This window comes from Podarcis melisellensis (genome assembly GCF_964234715.1).
Source record: "Podarcis melisellensis genome assembly, chromosome: 13".
NCBI classification, from domain to species: Eukaryota; Metazoa; Chordata; class Lepidosauria; order Squamata; family Lacertidae; genus Podarcis; species Podarcis melisellensis.
Window position 1 is genome coordinate 41,225,537 of NC_138545.1, and position 20,256 is coordinate 41,245,792.

General features: G+C 47.0%; 1 protein-coding gene across 1 annotated transcript in view; it reads left to right on the forward strand.

Annotated features, from left to right (window-relative positions):
- The window catches only part of C1QL1 (complement C1q like 1), a 48,178-nt gene extending 45,065 nt beyond the window's left edge, over positions 1 to 3,113 (forward strand). The window contains exon 2 of the mRNA XM_081884426.1: positions 2,163 to 3,113. Coding sequence (XP_081740552.1) covers positions 2,163 to 2,342 — 180 coding nt within the window. The 3' untranslated portion in view covers positions 2,343 to 3,113. The remainder of the gene's footprint in view (positions 1 to 2,162) is intronic.
- The last annotated feature ends 17,143 nt before the right edge of the window (positions 3,114 to 20,256 follow it).

Here is a 20,256-nt window from a genome sequence, read left to right on the forward strand (position 1 = left end):
AACCACAGACCCTCCAAGTGTCCCTCTTTTCCAGGGACATCCCTGATTTAGAGAAGCTGTCCCGGTTTCTGATTTCATCCTGGAATGTTCGGCTTTTCCTTAGGATGTCCCCATTTTCGTTGGAGAACTGTTGGAGGATATGAAGTTATCCGACCCTCCCGAGCAGTCTAAAGACAATCCTGTATAGGGAAGTGTTTAAAAGTTTAATGTTTTATATATGTTGGAAGCTGCCCAGAATGTTTGCTGCAATCCTTGAGCTCTCCTTGCCTTTTCCTCCTAAGGCCCTTTTGCTCCTTCCTATTCTTTGGATCTCCCCACCCCCACCCCCATATCACCTTCTTCAGTCCCCTCCTATTCCTGGAACACTAAAGCTAAAAAGCAAACTCCAGACTCTTTCCATATTTCCCCAAGTTTTAAGTGCATGCATATTATATTTGCAGTGTCTGTATGCTAAAGTGTTTTCTTGGGACAGCATTAACCTGAAGTATGCTTTTAATGTTGTTCTAAATTGCATGTTGTGTTTTGGTTTGAATTTGCAGTTTTAACTGTTTTACTTCGCTTTGGGAGATACCCGGGGAGCTGTTTTGAGAAGCGATAGAAATGCTTTTAATAAATGAACCCCACTTCCTGGGAGGACGCTCCATTGCATTCAATAGGACTTCTTTCAGATCAGACACGGCAGCCAAAAGAATTGGCTTGTTCATGTTGCTGCCTTCCCATGACATGGGCAGAAAGCAGTCCGGACTCAGAGGCAGAAGTGGAGGCTGGAGAGGAGGGAGGCCGAGAGGAGGCAGTCTGCTGAAGAAGCCAGGAGGTCTCCCCCTCCTGCTGCAAACAGCTCTCCCAGAACCAGAAGAGGTATGAAGAGTGTGGAGCAGAGACAGACAAGATGTTGAAGTCTTAGATTGCTTAGGGAGAAGAAGACTTAGGGAGTGGTGGGAAGGCGAGGGGACCTTTGGTCCTCCCAAGTGCCTCCTTGGATCTAGTGGGAAGAGTTGCTGTGCTCACTAGGCCTGAGCTGTTTTGTTTCTTTGAACAAAGAAGTCACAGACACCTTATGAGTTATTGCTGACCTGCCGATCTGCCCGGACACCCAGTAGAGGCTGCTCCATTATGGCAAACAAGGCACTGCCGCACCAACCTTAGCCTGCCTTCTTACTCACACTCAGTCGGCAGATGGCATATAAAAACATAATAAAACATTACACCTTAAAAAGGTTCCCTATATATAACATTTTGGAAACATCTGAATGCTTTTAGGGATGCTTTTAAAGGTTTTATTATGTTTTTATATATGCTGGAAGCCACCCAGGGTGGCCAGGGCAACCCAGTCAGATGGGCAGGGTAAAAATAATTCTCTTCTTCTTCTTCTTGGCTGCCTTCAGATGTCTTCTAAAGGTTATATAGTTACTCATCTCCTTGACATCTGACAAAAGGGCGTTCCACAGGGTGGGAGCCACTACTGAGAAGGCCCTCTGCCTGGCTCCCTGTAGCTTCATGTCTCGCAGTAAGGGACCCGCCAGAAGGCCCATGGTGCTGGACCTCTAGAATACCCTCGGTGCTGAACATTGAGGGTGGAGATGCTCATTCATCTGTACAGGGCTGAAGCCATTTAGGGCTTTAAAGGTCAGCACCATCACTGGATTGCACTGGGAAGCAATGTAGGTCTTTCAGGACCAGTGTTATGTGGTCCCAGCAGCCACTCCCAGTCACCAGCATTCTGGATTAGTTGTAGTTTCCAAGGCACCATAATTCTAATTGCATATTACCCTTTATGGGAAGATCTTAGGGCGGTGTACAACATGAAAAGCACCAGGCCAGCTTGGAGAGAGAGGAGAGGTTTTAAATTGTAACTCAGCAGCCGCCAGGCTAGCAGTTTGCCGTGAAGAAGTTGACTTCCCTTTTGCTCTCTGCCTCCTATTGCCGTAGGAATTATAGTGACGGGCTTTGCAGGATGAAATTAAATAGGAGGCACAGCACTCCTTCAACGCTTCCCTTCTCCACCTCCTTCTCTGTGCATGGCTCTGTGCAGCTCCCATTCCCATCACTGTCACCAACGCTTTGACCTTTTCCCCCTGTCTCTGTTTTTTCTCCTTCTTCCCCATCTGTTCTTTCCCTCTCTCTCTCTCTCTCTCCCCCCAACCTGCCCTCTCTCACCCCAGGTGCGGGCCAGCGCCATCGCGCAAGATGCGGATCAGAACTACGACTACGCCAGCAACAGTGTCATCCTTCACCTGGATGCCGGCGACGAGGTCTTCATCAAGCTGGACGGAGGCAAAGCCCACGGAGGGAACAACAACAAATATAGCACCTTCTCAGGCTTCATCATCTACTCGGACTGAGGGCTGCGAGCAGCAGCCATACTAGTTCCCGGCCACCTGGATTTCTCTCTATGTGTCAGCTGCAAAGTCAGCTGCAAAACTCACATCCACCGACATCTTCGCACGCTGTCCGTCTCCCCGCCGCCATGGCGCAGTGATGCGGTGGTTGGATCCTGTTGCCCTTTTCCCCGCCCCTCCAGGAGGCACTGCGGAGGAACAACAGATGAGTCAAACCAACCATCGTTCCCACCCCTAATTTTCCTTCCATGCATTTCCAGGAGCATCACAATTCGCGAAGCCTTCTAAGGTTGTCGCCGTAATTTTGGGGGAAAGAAGGCGAAAGAAAGCGAAGGGACTCGGATGGGGCTTGGGGGAAGGGTCTTGAGAACTTATCATCTTGCCATTTTCCTCTCCGTAATCATAGGGGTTGTCGAGACTCAAGCTGAAAAAGCGGAGGTCAGGATTCGAACTCCGATCTTCAGATCTGCATGCCCACATTTCAGATTTGGATTCGAGTACGTACTATATTTGGGACAGATTTCTGTCTTTCGTGTGTCTGCACCTAGATGTTTAAAACACAGGAACCATTTTTTAAAAAAAAAATATGGAAGAAATTTGAGACTGGGGGTGGGGACAAAATTAATGTTTAAATTTCAAACTGGGGAAAAGTTGACAATGACATCGCCCTAATTTCATACTTGGTGTGAACTGGTGGGGACCACCTTTAGGTGTATTCCAGATTGTTTCAAAAGCTGTTGAGCCATGTATACATGAATACAAAGTATAGCCAAACCATTGTTTACATGATCTCTTACAACGTGGATGATGGTAGAACAAATCGACAAGCTCACCCTGGGGCTAATTCCCCAAACTTTTAATTTGTGCCAAAATCAAATTGCAGCATGGGTTACAGTCTCCAGTCCTCCTGCCCTCCGCCTTTTGCTCCCACAAAAGAGGGGCACATATCCTCTATTGGATGCCTCATCCACTCACTGTCCAAACAGGGACGTCTACTTACTCATTACTGGCCAAAACAGTGCTGGCCAAAGGACTTCTTCTATGCGCCCCTCCTAAGTAGCCAACCGCTGACCATGCCACCTTCTGGTCGCACACAGCCCTCCCTGCTCCGGTGCAAATCATATTATTTATTTGATTTATATACCATCCTTTAGCCAAAAATCACAAGGTGGTATACTGCATTAAGAGCATAAATTATGCAGCATAATAATAAAAACATGGTACACAGAATAATAATCAATTGTTAGCGTCCGTTTGTCCCAAGAGACAATGGAGTGCGCCTCCGGGGTTGAAGTCAAACTGATGGGTAAAGGTAAAGGTACCCCTGATCATTAGGTCCAGTTGCGGATGACTCAGGTTGCGGCGCTCATCTCGCTCTATAGGCCGAGGGAGCTGGCGTTTGTCCACAGACAGCTTCCGGGTCATGTGGCCAGCATGACTAAGCTGCTTTTGGTGAACCAGAGCAGCGCACAGAAACACCGTTTACCTTCCCGCCGGAGCGGTACCTATTTATCTACTTGTACTTTGATGTGCTTTGGAACTACAGTGGTGCCCCACAAGACGAACGCCTCGCAAGACGGAAAACCCGCTAGACAAAAGGGTTTTCGGTTTTGGAGGCGCTTCGCAAAATGAATTTCCCTATGGGGTTGCTTCGCAAGACAAAGAAATCTTGCGAGTCCCCGCGGGTTTTTTCCGCTTTTTTTGCCCTTTTCCTAAGCCGCTAAGCCGCTTAACAGCTGATCCGCTGATAAGCCGCTTAACAGCTGATCGCTAGGAGCCGCTAGACCGCTGTAGCGCTAGTCCGCTAAGCTGTCAATGGGCTTGCTTCGCAAGACGAAAAAACCGCTAGACGAAGAGAATCGCGGAACAGATTCTTTTCGTCTTGCGAGGCACCACTGTACTAGGTTGGCAGGAGCAGGGACCGAGCAACAGGAGCTCACCCCGTCGTGGGGATTCGAACCGCCAACCTTCCGATCGGCAAGCCCTAGGCTCTGTGGTTTAGACCACAGCGCCACCTGCACCCACTAAAGTGGCCTAGGAAGTGTGTATGGAGTTCCTGGGCCACCCAGACAACAAGACCCCCATCTTGGCCTATCTGATGTGGTCCAAAGGAAAGCAGAGTAATATGTTGGGCACCACCTTGGCTGCAGGAGTTGCTGGAAGGAGGCATACAAGGAGCTATACAACCATCTTAGGGACTCCACTCCGGACTTGTGTAGGATTTACTCTTGAGCCTCTTTTTCTCCCAAAGATATCCCACAAGGCCGTGGAGGTTTAGGATCAAGGATCCTTCTCCTAGGTGAGCTACCTTCCCAGGTTGGCAAGCCCCATCTGCCCCTCGCTGCCCTCTACAACATGTGCAGAAACTGTCTTCTTGACTGCTGGACCCACGATTGGTCTCAAGCACTCAGTCTGCCAGAGCATGAAGGGAAGTCCCTAACTCACTGAGGGTTTCAGACTCATTGGCTTCCCTCACCTAGTTTAGCCAGCCAGTCAAAGCTGTTCCTGTCGCATGCTGTCACCTTACAGAAGCCACAGGTGAGAGCTGAGTTCAGGGTGAGGTCCAGAGGTGGGCAAACCACCCCAGAAGGAGCACGACATGTTTTCTACCAGATACGCTCCTCCTCCTCTAACACCCCATAATACACAGCATAATAATAAAATAATCAGAATAACAGTGCCCCCCCCCCAATTTAACATTCCCTACTCATGGAAATTATGAATTATGGTGCTGGAGGAGACTCTTGAGAGTCCCATGGACTGCAAGAAGATCAAATCTATCCATTCTTAAGGAAATCAGCCCTGAGTGCTCACTGGAAGGACAGATGGTGAAGCTGAGACTCCAATACTTTGGGCCACCTCATGAGAAGAGAAGACTCCCTGGAAAAGACCGTGATGTTGGGAAAGATTGAGGGCACAAGGAGAAGGAGACGACAGAGGACAAGATGGTTGGAGAGTGTTCTCGAAGGTACTAACATGAGTTTGACCAAACTGCGGGAGGCAGTGGAAGACAGGAGTGCCTGGTGTGCTCTGGTCCATGGGGTCACGAAGAGTCGGACACGACTAAGCAACAACAATGCAGGTGGAGCTTTACTTGGGAGTAAACTCAGCAGGGCATGCATCTGTGTGGTCATGTGCAGTAGTGGTCTGTTAAAAAAAGAAGGCAATGATGATTTAATGCTAAATTAAAAAAATAATTTATTTTCATATGGCAAAAGCAATCATGTACAAAGGACACAAACGAGCACAATCCTGACACCGCACACATTCACCATATGTTAAAATGTACCTGCTCTGTAGGATTTATTGCAAGGTAGTTCAGGGCATCCAGGGACGCGGGTGGTGCTGTGGATTAAACCACAGAGCCTAGGGCTTGCCGATCAGAAGGTCGGTGGTTCGAATCCCCGCAAAGGGGATTCCTCGATCCCGTTCCTCGATCCCTGCTCCTGCCAACTTAGCAGTTCGAAAGCACATCAAAGTGCAAGGAGATAAATAGGCACCGCTCCGGTGGGAAGGTAAACGGTGTTTCCGTGCGCTGCTCTGGTTCGCCAGAAGCGGCTTAGTCATGCTGGCCACATGACCCGGAAGCTGTATGCCGGCTCCCTCGGCCTACAAAAGGAGATGAGCGCCGCAACCCCAGAGTCGGCCACGACTGGACCTAATGGTCAGGGGTGCCTTTACCTTTACCTAGTTCAGGGCATGGAAGGATTTTGTGACAAATAAGGATTTAACTAGGCTGCGATTTCCGTTCAGGACTGTATTCATCACAACCAGCGCTGCTTCCGTCTCACTGCAGTTCGCTTTCCACCAAATACTATGCTTTTTTCACCACGTCCGCTATTCAACTTACATTCATTTCAATGTAAAGCAAACATCAAAAAATAATTCATGGATTGTATATTGCTTGTGGACTTAAAAAACCCCTAATGTGAACAAATACTGATCATATTAGCTTGGCTGATTTCCTTTCCTGACCACAGATAAACAGCAGTTTGTGTTTCCTTTTCAGCTCTTTTCAACCCTAGTGACAAATGTTTCTTGTTAGTGTGCCTCTACAAGGTCATAGATGGCGTTCGCGGTGGGGAGAAACTTCACAATGCACATCCAGATTGGTGGGGTTTTTTTGTAGAACTGACAGCTGACAAATGTGTAATTGGTGCTGTGACTCAGCGGGGCTCAGCTCAGAATGTTTTTCATGCTAAACCACACTACATAAGAAGAAAAGATGGAAGCTGCCCCTGGACATGAGCAAACTATATTTCTCCTCGCCACAGAGGATGTAAAGAGACTTTCCACACACAGCAGGAAATGGAAGGGCATGCAGAGGATGTGTCTACCAAGCAGACTTGAGACCAAAATCTCCCTTCATCCCTCGCCAACCCCAGAAAATTAAGCACTCCGAGGTATCTCTGACCCATTCCAGTTACGTGCTTATCACCACTTTTTCTTCCTACAGGGTTTATTTCTAATGAGCAAGCTTGTACCTCATGATGACTCCAGGCCAGGGTTCTTCAACTTTTGGTCCCCAGATGCTGCTGAACTACAACTCCCATCATCCCCAGCTGGGTTAGCAAATGTCCACGGATGGTCCGAGTTATAGTGCAACCTTGGAAACCCAAGGTTGAAGAGCATTGGTCTGGTCCAATCCTGCACAACATGTGGCCCACCAGACCACATACCACTTATTATGGCCAATAACACAAAACTGAGTAACAGAAACGAATAGGAATCACATTAAATGTACAATGTGGACACTGATTATCCAAAGTTAGTAATATTCAGAGTAGACCCATTTACATTAATGAACAGGTAACTTAAATCAAATGATATCAGCAAGCACACACTTTGTATAACTAAAGATGAGTATCACCCATAATGATTAAATAAATAACAAATTACTCGTATCTAATGGAATGTCAAAAGTATAAAAAAAACCCAGTAAACATGGTGCTAAGGTGTTCACAAGTCCACAAATGCCTGTAATATCTGCAATATTACATATAAATCCTGATGGAAAGGTGTTTTGTTGGCCCCGTTTTGGATAATCCTCCGTCGAGATGGAGAAACATCCTTAAAGAAAAACACTGAAGTCAAGTCTTTCATTGAGACTATGGGTTTGTTAAATCTGAAAATCTAAAAGGCTTTGTGTGGTTCAGTTGGCAGTTCCTGCATTGGAAGATGCTCTCAGTATCCACCATCTCTTTCAGTGCTAAAATTCTGTGAATCGCAATGGTTGAAAATAAACAATGCATTGGAATAGGATGTGAATCTATTCATTCTGGTCACCACACATCTTTATAAAACCAACAGAAAGAGAGAATTTCTTAGAGGCTCTAAATGGATATTTATTTCAATATCCAGTGTTTTTAGTGCCTTTGAGTATAGGCTTTCATTAAACTAAAGATGGATTCTTGTAAGTTACTGCAGCTACTATTTATCAGCAAGTTATTTATCTGAATGTAAGGAGAGTATATATTGAGTGGCTGGTCACTTCTAGAAACAGGAAATGTATATATGCCCTTCAAATTTGTGTGGGAAGAAACAGGAGAGAAAGAGAGGGAAGTGAAGAAAACATCAGGGCCTGTGCCAGCAGAACAGTCCTTTCTCTCCCCCTGGCCCAAAGAATCCTGGGAACTGTAGTTTGTTATGGGTGCCGAGAGCTTTTAAGAGACCCCTGTTACCCCTCACAGAACTACAATTTGCAGAGTTCCCTGGGAAGACGGATTATTAAACCACTCTGGGAATTGTAGCTCTGTGAGGGGAAAAAGGGGTCCCTTAACAACTCTCAGCACTCTTAACAAACTACAGTTTCCACATTTGGTGTGGGGGTATGATGCTTCTTTAAATGTGTTGTGCAGAATAGGCCTAAATATTATTTCAGGTCTTCTTCCGCTGCACCCAAGGGCAGCAGGCTGCTTTACGTGGTATATTCATCTGATATACCTCACCATTGCTCCCCATCACATGGTACCTGTTGTCTCAGGTACATAGCTGTCAACTTACAGATTTGAAAATAAGGGACCAGCAGCCTCAAAAATAAGGGATCAGCAGCCAAAATAAGGGATTTTCCGAACACAGGTATGTTCAACTTCTGAGCCCCTCTGAGCCAAAGGCAGAAAGCCCAGCCAGCAGCCCAACGAAGCCTCAAGCGGTGGTTCCCACAGCGCAGCAACCCAGCAAAGGGGATACAGCAAGGAAAACCACCATCACCTCTCCGCTGGGAAGCGCTGAGCAAAGGCGAGTCCCCAGGCAACGCAGCCGATTTGATCGGCACAAGGCATGCAAGCTCCACCCCCCAGTCGTTCTTAGACTCCTTATTGGGTAAGCAACACAGTTGGAGCCTCCCTCCTCCCTGGCCGGCAGGGATGGAGGGAGAGGAGCTGCTTCCTTTGAAACCCGGGAAATTTAAGGAACATCATCAATAAGGAACAGCAGCGGGACACAGCGCTGGGATAAGGGACTTTCCCGCCAAATAAGGGACGGTTGACAGCTATGCTCAGGTATCTCTACCTTATGGTAGGGTCTGTAGATTGACAGTTGCCTTTCACACCAACTCTGGTGACGGGATAGGAAACATGCTCCACAGCACCTGAGAGACACAGAGTAGGACACATGACATTCACTGCTTCATCACTCAAAGGTTGTTTATTCACCCTGATTTGTCGGCCCAAAATTTGTGAGGGAAATATACAGTGTCATATCAAGCAAATGTTGTATTACACTTTCTTGCGTATTTTACCATCATTTTCCCTACCCTCAAAAGTCCTATTTTGTGTGTGTGTGTATTGTGTGTATTTGTTGAGCTAGACAAATCCAGTCCAGTTGTGCAACCTGCCCTCGCTGTTGAACCCCATCTGCAAAATGGCAATGGCAATGGCCTGGAAGCAACGCAGAAAACAACAACCCTGCAATTCTGTGACAAGGAAATGAGTGAGGTGAGGAAACACATGCAGATCAGTACCAGAAGAGAGGCAAAAGTGATGACATGCATATGTCTGAATTTCACTACTGACTGAGCTTGGTTAAAAGGCGTTCCTTCAGCTCAAGGAACTATAATTCAGTGGCATGAGTATAAAACCAGTATACACGGAGAGCATAGCGAGTCGCACAAAATGAACTCTGTGGTGTGGCGTGCATCCCCTGCTGTGACATACATTCTCTCACATAGGGCAGCAAGCTAGCTTAGGGTCACAGGACAGACCACATGGCACACCTTTCTAGCTGTTTTCACCCCTCAGAATTTGCCGTCTGAGGCAGCTGCCTCACTCTACCTCATGGTAGGGCTGGCCCTGCTGACGTGGCAAAAAAGGAAAGAACGTCAGCCATCATTACGTAGTGGTGTCTTCATACTAAATGTTTACCATGGAAAATTGCCACACTAGAAAATAATCAGATGAATGACAGTTGCTTCTATACTTTGGCTGTGTAGGCATTGCATTTCTGCAATCCATTGGATGCAATATTGAAAGAGTGGGTCTAACAGGCACGAAATAATTTGATTATGATCCAGCAATGCCGGTCATCCCAGTGGTCAAGATCCTTCTTGCAAACTTTACTCTGCAGTTTGGATCAGCAAAGATCTCCTGCAACATTAATTGGAGCCTTTCTCCTTGCTGCTTCTGCCTTGTCTAATTGCTTCCTGTCCCAGCATTACTGATGAATTGCCCATTCATTATCCAGCAATTAGCCAGTTTCCACTGCCTAGGGGAGTGGATTCTAATTGCTGGCCTCCTCTTATTATTATTTTTTTATTTTCTTTTATCGCGGAGAGTGCCGTTTTACTATTAAAAAGAATAAAAGAGCGAGAGGGAAGCAACGATTAGAGCAGGTGTACCCCTGGACAGTGTCATTGGGCTCCTCCACAAAAAGTGAGTCAAGTAATTCCAGGCGAAATTGCTTATGGAGAAGGAACCAATGTTAACCTTCCCGACGGTAATATATAAATCACAGAGTGAGGAGGGGGGAAATGAATTTATTCCATTTTCATTATTAAAGAACAAGAAGAACTCGTCGTCTGCCACTGACAATTTGGTAGGCAGAAACTGAAGACGAGACCAACTGTTCATACCCAGAAATATATAAATAACCTGTGGAACTCAACGGTGCAGGATAGTTGATAGCTACTCGCTTAAATGGCTTTTTATAGGATTTTGTAAGGACATAGAAAAAGGATTGTCCAGTCAGCTTGGAGATGGGCAAGACTTCTTCTGCCTGTTGAATAGAGGGCATAGAACCCCTTACCAGCCAGATGGGTGGGGTATAATTATTATTATTATTATTATTATTATTATTATTATTAGGGGGCAGAAAGGAGCAATGTTGTTTTCAGGTCCCTTCCAAGTGCAGCTCATAACTGATGGCCTCCATCTTGACAAGAAAGAAGGACATTCCTTCACTGTATTTCAGAGGTGGGGAAGCTGTGGCTTCCGAGATGATGCTAGACTCCCGCTCCCAACAGTTCTGACCATTGTCCGTGCTGACTGAGACGGATGGGGGTTGGAGTCCCACAACACCTGGAGCAGCGCTGAATTTGTGCCATGCAGACTGTTCCCCTACACAGGGCTCCAAGCTGAGGGGGGCACAAAATCATCATCATCATTCCCTACTGAGAAGATCCACTAAAAAGCAACTGTACCAACAAGAACTATTGTGAAAATAAGAAATATTTAGAGGGGGCGCCAAATTCCACCCTTACCTAGGCGCCATATTACTAAAGTCCGACCCTGTCTGGAGGGCCACAGATTCCCAGTCTCTGATGATGGGGTCTGGTGGTTGTACCACAGCAGAAACTGAATCTGAATTTCTCTTGACTGGACTCGTGCAGAACTGCAGGTGTGCAAATATACCGTATTTTTCACTCTATAAGACGCACCAGACCACAAGACGCACCTAGTTTTTGGAGGAGGAAAACAAGGAAAAAAAAATCTGAATCTCAGAAGCCAGAACAGCATGAGGGATTGCTGCGCAGTGAAAGCAGCGATCCCTCTTGCTGTTCTGGCTTCTGGGATAGCTGTGCAGCCTGCATTCGCTCCATAAGACGCACACACATTTCCCCTTACTTTTTAGGAGGGAAAAGGGAGTCTTATAGAGCAAAAAATACGGTATGTTCCTGAGAGAGTCTGTCTGTGAAAACCTTCTGGACTAGGGACAGGAGCAGAGCACAGGAGGTTTTAAGCTGGTGAGAGGAGGCAAATACCTCACAAGTGGGATTTTCTGAATTTCAAATTGATTTAAATCACAGGCGGAGGACCTGTGGCCCTCCCTACAGGACTGCAGTTCCCATCTTCCCATCCTGCCTGAACATTGGCAATGCTAGCTGGGACTGATGTGAGGTGGAGTCTGTTTGGAGGGTCACAGATTCCCCAACCCCGATTTAAACAAACCAGCCATATTTTGGGCTTCCATTTTATTGCTCCCTCAGAAACACCTCTGCGAATATACTAAAAGGAAAAGGAAAAAGAGCATTGCTGGGAAGGGAAGAGACTGCAAATAGTCTCCTCTGAGGTGAAGTCACATTGGCTGACATGGCCGAGGGAATGGGCAGCAATTCATCTGACAGGAGCAACTGTCCGATTTTAAACTGACCGGACAGGCTGCCTTTTGCCATCTGTCAGGCGTTGTTCACAGCTGCCAGCCACTCTCCCCGAGTGGGGACCGGACCAGCTGTGTTTGGACACAAGGTTTCAAGAACTCTTCGGGGATGGCAAAGCGAGACAGGACAGGAGCAGAGGATTCTGGGTAGGAGGTCGAGGCCTCGGCTTGCACAGAGATTCAGGGGTGCGACGATGGAGAACCTGGAAAAGAGTAGATGCTTCAGGAAGCACCAAGGAAGCCACCGTGATGAATACAGGGGGGAACTGCATCTGTTGGATTTCCACCTGTCATTCCACTGCTGCAAGGCGCAAGAGCAGGGGGGAAACTATCGGGATTAAAGCAACCACCAGGTGTTAACAAGGGTTAGACATATTGGTCGTACATCAAAGACACACCATTAAATGGATTTTTTAAAAAATCAATTAACAGCTCGTAATGTATAATATTCCTTTGTGTTTGCATAACGCAGGTGGCACAGTGCTCCAAATCACAGAGCCTAGGGTTTGCTGATCAGAAGGTCGGCGGTTCAAATCCCTGTGGCAGGGTGAGCTCCCGTTGCTCGGTCCCTGCTCCTGCCAACCTAGCATTTCGAAAGCATGTCAAAGTGCAAGTAGATAAATAGGTATCGCTCCGGTGGGAAGGTAAACGGCGTTTCTGTGCGCTGTTCTGGTTCGCCAGAAGCGGCTTAGTCATGCTGGGCACATGACCCAGAAGCTATACACCGGCTCCCTCGGCCAATAAAGTGAGATGAGAGCCGCAACTCTAGAGTCGTCCGCAACTGGACCTAACAGGCAGGGGTCCCTTTACCCTTTACCTTTAATGTATAATATTCCTTTGTGTTTGCATATGTCCACCCTCATAAGAGTGTGTGGTGGCTCCGACGACTACTGAATTAAATAAGGAAAGCAGAAAATTTCATGTTAGATGCAAATTACTATTTCCCCCCACCTGCTTATAAGGAAGCCACGTGGCTGACTTCGCAGAGAGCAACCCTTTATTTAAAAGCCAAAATCCAGTTTAAAAATAAAGGACCAAAAGAAGGGAGATCAAGGACTTTGAAGGTGCCCATCTACTCTGAGCATCTGAAGCAGTCGCCCCACACTGAGGTGAGCTAGGCTCCATTTCTATTTAAATTACAGCACTTATTTTAAAATTCGCATCTACACATGAAAAGTAAAGGTACCCCTGCCTGTATGGGCCAGTCTTGTCCGACTCTAGGGTTGTGCACCCATCTCACTTAAGAGGCCGGGGGCCAGCGCTGTCCGGAGACACTTCCGGGTCACTTGGCCAGCGTGACAAAGCTGCTCTGGCGAGCCAGCGCAGCACACGGAAATGTCATTTACCTTCCCGCTAGAAAGCGGTACCTATTTATCTACTTGCACTTAGGGGTGCTTTCGAACTGCTAGGTGGGCAGGAGCTGGGACCGAAAGATGGGAGCTCACCCCGCAGTGGGGATTCGAACCGCCGACCATGCGATCGGCAAGCGCCACCCGCCACCCGCGTCCCACACATGAAAAGTAGCATGTGCAAATGTTATCGAAATCTGAGTATTTAAATGTGCCTGGGTATTTGAAGTCAACAGAGACAGGAAAATCCATCCAAGTGTTCTAGAAGGTGGCTTGGCTCGGCCTTTCTAGAGAATGGCACCCCCACAATTGTGAGGCGACCATTCAGTTCACTTCACAAACTTGCCGGTTTGCAGTCACTTGGGGCTCATCCTGTCTCCAGCTCCGCATCTGCAGAACCTCCAAGTGTCCCTATTTTCCATATTTACAGAAGCTGTCCTGGTTTCTGAGTTGATCCCAGAATGTCCCGCTTTTTCTTAGAACGTCCCTATTTCCATCAGAGAAATGTTGGAGGGTATGTGTCTGCCCTGGGCTCTGTTGCTAGGCCTTGTCCGAGAACCACATTTATTTTATTATTATCTCATATATTGCATCGGCAGCCCTGCCGAAGCCTTGAACCTAAGTCTCTTGAGCCAGAGCCACACCCTGAATCTGCAAATACACTCAAGCAAGCTCAACTCTCTTATTTGGTTGCCCGGAGCCCATTGCCAGCACTGCTAATGAACACAATTTTATTCAGATCAAGCCTGGAGTGCGAGCCAACCTCTCCGCGAACTGGGTGGGCAGGGAGATTGCCTCCATCCTGCGCTTTGCTGTCATTCGGAACAAGTTTCACACATGACACCATATGCTCAGGGGTGCTTTCAGACATGGGTGATTTAGCAGCACGCAATCATGGTTGCTGTGCCTTGAGCCGGGAATGGAATAGCAAATCTTATCTCCACACTTAAGAGCACTTTGCAGCTAAGTGGGCAGTCCCTCTTGACCCAACCCCAAATATTTTGGGGAGGAAGGTTTTCTTTGGGATAATGGTGTTGGTGGGGAAACGGTTTAAGTCCATTTGTCTTGTTGCCCACACACTCTCATGATTTCCCCCCCCCTTCCCCTACTGCAATGGGGGGGGGGGTGAGGTGAAACAGATTTAAGGCAAGGTTTTTTGGAAAGCGAAGGTTTGAAATAATTCCAGGAGGGACAAGGTAAAAGGTGTTAACAGAAAATCCGAGGGCTCCCTTGGACAAAAACAAAGACACCAACCAGGATAACTTGGAGCAAAACAGCAGCCTGTAGGCTTGGCCTTTATTGAATACTGTCGCGACAGGACTCCCACGCGCAGCAAGATGAAGCAAAATGGAAGCCCAGAACAAAAGACAACCCCAACTTTTATTAGTTACTAATCCCCCAAACTAAACTGGTAAGACTACATCACAACTACATCACAAAAAGGAGGGGTTGAGGGAGGAGTTGTGCTGGTAACCTGAGTGTCCTGTCACCTGGCTGGTCCCTCCTTCCTCCCCTCCCCATGAGTACTTTCCAGGTGACAAAGAGGAGCTTGCAGTTTCCTGTCTCCAGAGGGAAGAGCTGATCATTGTCCTTTGTTCCAGTCTGTGCTGAATCCACTCCCATATGCAAGTTCTTTGTGATCTTGATGGTCTTCTGTCTAAGATAATCAGGGTTGGCATAGCAACTGGGCAGGGCCTCCTGTGCATGTGCTGGTATGCTCAAGGGATTATGGCTGGCCTGTATCAAACCTTTCCCATTTTGTAGTCCTTCCTTCATGGAGTAAAATAAAAGTGGAACAGTGCAGATCCGATGTATGGTTGATTTTCTATGAATTTATAACAGAAGCGTAGCGTATGTTGTGTAAGTGTGTGTGTGTGTGTGTGTGTGTGTGTGAAGTTTGTACAAACTGAATGATTGGGGGGGGGTTCCTGCGACAAAGGTAAAGGACCCCTGGATGGTTAAGTCCAGTCAAAGGCGACTATGGGGTTGCGGCGCTCATTTTGCTTTCAGGTTGAGATTTGTCCACAGACAGCTTTCCAGGTCATGTGGCCAGCATGACTAAACTGCTTCTAGTGCAACAGAGCACCGTGACAGAAACCAGAGCACATGGAAACGCTGTTTACCTTTCCGCCACAGTGGTATCTATTTATCTACTTACACTGGTGTGCTTTTCAGCTGCTAGGTTGGCAGGAGCTGGGACAGAGCAACGGGAGCTCACCCCGTCATATGGATTCAAACCGGCGACCTTCCGATCGGCAAGCCCAAGAGGCTCAGTGGTTTAGACCACAGCGCCACCTGTGTCCCATTCTCCAGGAGAGAAGAGGCAGACCACAGAGAAGCAAATGGTGAAAGCAGAATCTAGAAAATGGCTAAAGCCATTTAATCGGATGAAATAGCCATACCTCTGTACCAAGAGAACTTGCCCAGCTGTTCCACTGAATTGTAAAAAGTCTTATTTTCTAAGCTCTAAAAAAAAAGTGGAAACTGATCAGGGGTCTGTGTGTTTGTTTTTGCTCATGTTGTACTGCAGATGTCCTGTAAAAAGTGAGTGACCAAAGCATGGCTATTCCAAAGTAAATCCCCAGGTGCGGAAGCTGCCTAGGAATGCATATCCATTCTTTATTTTACTCTTTGGTCTTCAGTGGAATGAAGTCGTGTGTGAGCGAGAAACAGATAAGTGCATTTTTAAAGTAGGACTTGTTAGCAGGGATGGCAGGATGAAAAGCACTGCAGCAAAAATTGCAACATCAGCTGGAAAAATTTGATGAGAAGCTGTCAATTAATTCCTGGCTTTTATCCAGCCAGATTTTCTGCAGTTTTAACCTCTGAATGAAGCTGGATCCTGGGGTTGTTTGAGAGAGAAATGAGGGTATGTGCAAGGAAGAAAGCATATCTTGGCCCAGGTTCAGAAAGCTTAAAGGGCAAGGAAACAATTACCCTCTCCCCACCTCGTTCTGAGAATGAAATCATTGCTACCGCTTAGCCATCTGCTCTGATGCTGCAGAATGTTCACAAACATTCCAACAAGTTAGAAGTGTTAGCAATATAATATCAGCAAACTGTGCAGATGCTGGGCTTGGGGCAGATGGGAATTGTAGTCTAGGAGCTGTGGCATTGAGAAGAATAGCAGAAATAAGTGCCCAGGAGGCTGAGGAACGAGGAAGATGCAGAAGGCTCAGAGAAACTACAAGGAAAGGGAGGCGTTCACATATGACAGAAATTTTCCATTTCAACCTTTGGCCAATAAGTTTCATAGAAACCTTTCAATGTTCCAGCAGTGTGAGGTTTAAGAATTGTTGTGGGTGTGGGGTGTAGAAAGCACAGGACAGGCTATGTTCAGAATTCCCTTCTTTTATGTAATTACTTCACAGGTTCCAATGTAAACATATTCTGGGAATGATTCTTGCTGTGCCTGGGGTTAAATACAAGTTGTGCTGACACCATGCATTTAAAGTAGAGAGAGAGAGAGACAGAGATAGATAGAGAGAGAGAGAGAGAGAGAGAGAGAGAGAGAGAGAGAGAGAGAGAGAGAGAGAGAGTCCTAGGGACATTCCCTAAATCCGGGACTGTCCCTGGAAAACAACAACAACAACAACAACAGTTTATTTATACCCCACCCATCTGGTTGGGTTTCCCCTCTGGGTGGCTTCCAGCAAAATATTAAAAAATAATTCATCAAATATTAAAAGCTTCCCTAAACAGGGACGCGGGTGGCGCTGTGGGTTAAACTACAGAGCCTAGGACTTGCCAATCAGAAGGTTGGCGGTTCGAATCCCTGCAATGGGGTGAGCTCCTGTTGCTTGGTCCCTGCTCCTGCCAACCTAACAGTTCGAAAGCACGTCAAAGTGCAAGTAGATAAATAGGTACCACTCCAGCGGGAAGGTAAGCGGTGTTTCCGTGCGCTGCCCTGGTTCACCAGAAGCAGCTTAGTCATGCTGGCCACATGACCCGGAAGCTGTACGCTGGCTCCCTCGGTCAATAAAGCGAGATGAGCGCCGCAACCCCAGAGTCAGCCACAACTGGACCTAATGGTCAGGGGTCCCTTTACCTTTAAACAGGGAACTTGAGAGGGGTCTGCCTTAAACTACATTTCCCAGGATTCTTTGGGGGAGTGCTTTAAATGCAATGTGCATATGCAGCCGCATTCCCGAGAATGGGAAGCAATCTCTCTGCCCTCTTCCCCCTTGTGCATGACCAACAATTGTGTGGACACCTCCTGGCTGGAGCTTCGCCTTGTGTGTCCACTCCTTTTCTCTCTGTGGCGCTTACAAAGCGCTGAGGCCTGCCAAATTGACACCGTCTGCCTGCGATGGAGCCCTCATGGAAAAGCACGCTGAGTTTTTCTCCTTTCCTCCTCCGCATCCGCCTGCCTCTGTCACCGACGGCTCCCTGCGCCACTCACTTTTGCCTCGGATGGCATAAGGGCTGATTAGCAAAGGAAGCGGGTACCACAGCGAGTGGGTTTCTCATCTCTCTCCCTCTCGCTCGCTTACTCTCTCACACACGCACAATTTAGCGCTAATAGAGTTGGCAGGGCCACAGCGAGTGTCTTCGATCCACCAAGCGTGGGTGGGATCTATTCTTGGTAGGGCAGACAACCAGTCCAAACCCCTCTTTGTATAGAAAATAAAAGCACTCCGTTAACAGAGTTGGGGCACATTTTTCGCCTGTGGGCCATATTCTTTTCTGAGCAACTTTCTGAAGCCCACATGCCAGTGTCGGGTGGAGCAAATGTCACCTTTGCCTAGTAGGTTTCTACACACACAAGCCCTAGTTTATCTTCTGCCTAGGCAAACAAGGGACACTATCAGAGTTCCTGGGCACATTCCAGACATGCAAAAACACCCAAGGAAGAAGCAAAGCAGCGCTGGTGAGGAACTGTAGTTTTCAAACCCTGCTGGGAACTGGAGTTCTGTGGGAGTAAATGATAGCTCTTAGGATCATTGGGGTGAGTGACCATTGTGTGGATGCCGTCAAAAGGTCTTTTGACCCTCTCTTTTTGCATCATTTTCCTGATAGAAGTTATCCTCCATGGGGTTGCTAATTTGCCCCACAGGCGAAAACTCACAGACACCGTATGGGTACCTTTAATTCTTCATCTGCAAAGAAAATTGCATTTCAGGGGAAGGTGACTAATTCAGAGCACAGAAAAGATACGGGAAGAAATTGTGTTTAAAAAAAAACAAACCAAAAAACATTTGCTGGTTCCTGAGCTCCATTCTGATCGTTATTATTATTACCCACCCTTTACTAACAGGTCCCAAGGCAGGTTACGACAATTGAAAACTCAGAATTAAAAACTGCAACTGGAGATAAAGACACATCTACTTTAAATAATAATCATTAATGTTCCATCAGCAATTTAGCCTAGAATCCCATGGTACAAATCTAGTTATAAATATCTGTGGTTGAGTAGACTTTGTAGAGACATAAAATAATTGAGTTAGGATGCAGCCCTATACAGTGGGAATGTGGGTGGTGCTGTGGTCTAAACCACTGAGGCTCTTGGGCTTGCCAATCAGAAGGTCGGTGGTTCGAATCCATGCGACAAAGTGAGCTCTCATTACTCTGTCCCAGCTCCTGCCAATCTAGCAGTTCGAAAGCACACCTGTGCAAGTAGATAAATAGGTACTGCTGCGGCGGGAAGGTAAACAGCGTTTCCATGCACTCTGGTTTCAGTCACGGTGTCCCGTTGCACCAGAAGCGGTTTAGTCCTGCTGGCCACATGACCTGGAAAGCTGTCTGTGAACAAATGCCGGCTCTCTCGGCCTGAAAGCGAGATGAGCACCACAACCCCATAGTCGCCTTTGACTGGACTTAACTGTCCAGGGGTCCTTTACCTTTACCTATACAGTACCCATCTGAGATACAGTACTTATCAGAGATTATGCCCCACTGAACTCAACGGGTTTACTTCTGAATGGACACGTATAGTATGTAATTTTTAGACAATCAAAAACTTTTAGGAAGACAAATATGCTAGTGAGTCCTCAAGTAACTGGAAACCCACCTAGAATTACACAAATAAAGCAATAGGTTCAGACAAAAGTTACCCGGTGGTGTGGATTTACTAATGGAGTAATTGGCTTTGATGTCACAGAAGGATGAGGCAGTGAGAAAGGTACCTGGCTGCTATTGGCTGAGGAGCCTTTGTTCTAGAGAGGGCTAGGGAAGTAGAACCAAGGAAAGGAAATGGCAGGAAGGAGAAAGAGGAATCATAGAATCATAGAATCATAGAATCATAGAGTTGGAAGAGACCACAAGGGCCATCGAGTCCAACCCCCTGCCAAGCAGAAAACACCATCAGAGCACTCCTGACATATGGTTGTCAAGCCTCTGCCTAAAGACCTCCAAAGAAGGAGACTCCACCACACTCCTTGGCAGCAAATTCCACTGTCGAACAGCTCTTACTGTCAGGAAGTTCTTCCTAATGTTTAGGTGGAATCTTCTTTCTTGTAGTTTGGATCCATTGCTCCGTGTCCGCTTCTCTGGAGCAGCAGAAAACAACCTTTCTCCCTCCTCTATGTGACATCCTTTTATATATTTGAACATGGCTATCATATCACCCCTTAACCTCCTCTTCTCCAGGCTAAACATGCCCAGCTCCCTTAGCCGTTCCTCATAAGGCATCGTTTCCAGGCCTTTGACCATTTTGGTTGCCCTCCTCCGGACACGTTCCAGTTTGTCAGTGTCCTTCTTGAACTGTGGTGCCCAGAACTGGACACAGTACTCCAGGTGAGGTCTGACCAGAGCAGAATACAGTGGCACTATTACTTCCCTTGATCTAGATGCTATACTCCTATTGATGCAGCCCATCAGAGAGGGGAAGGAATATGAGAACAGAGGATGCTTCCAGATAGGAGTTTATTGTGGAATTGGTGTTACTTACCTGCTCATGTTGCTGTATCCATTGAAACACGCATGGCCAGGAGCCAAAATGGTAAAGAAGGCTGAAAGTTCACCTTTTGCTTTTCGAA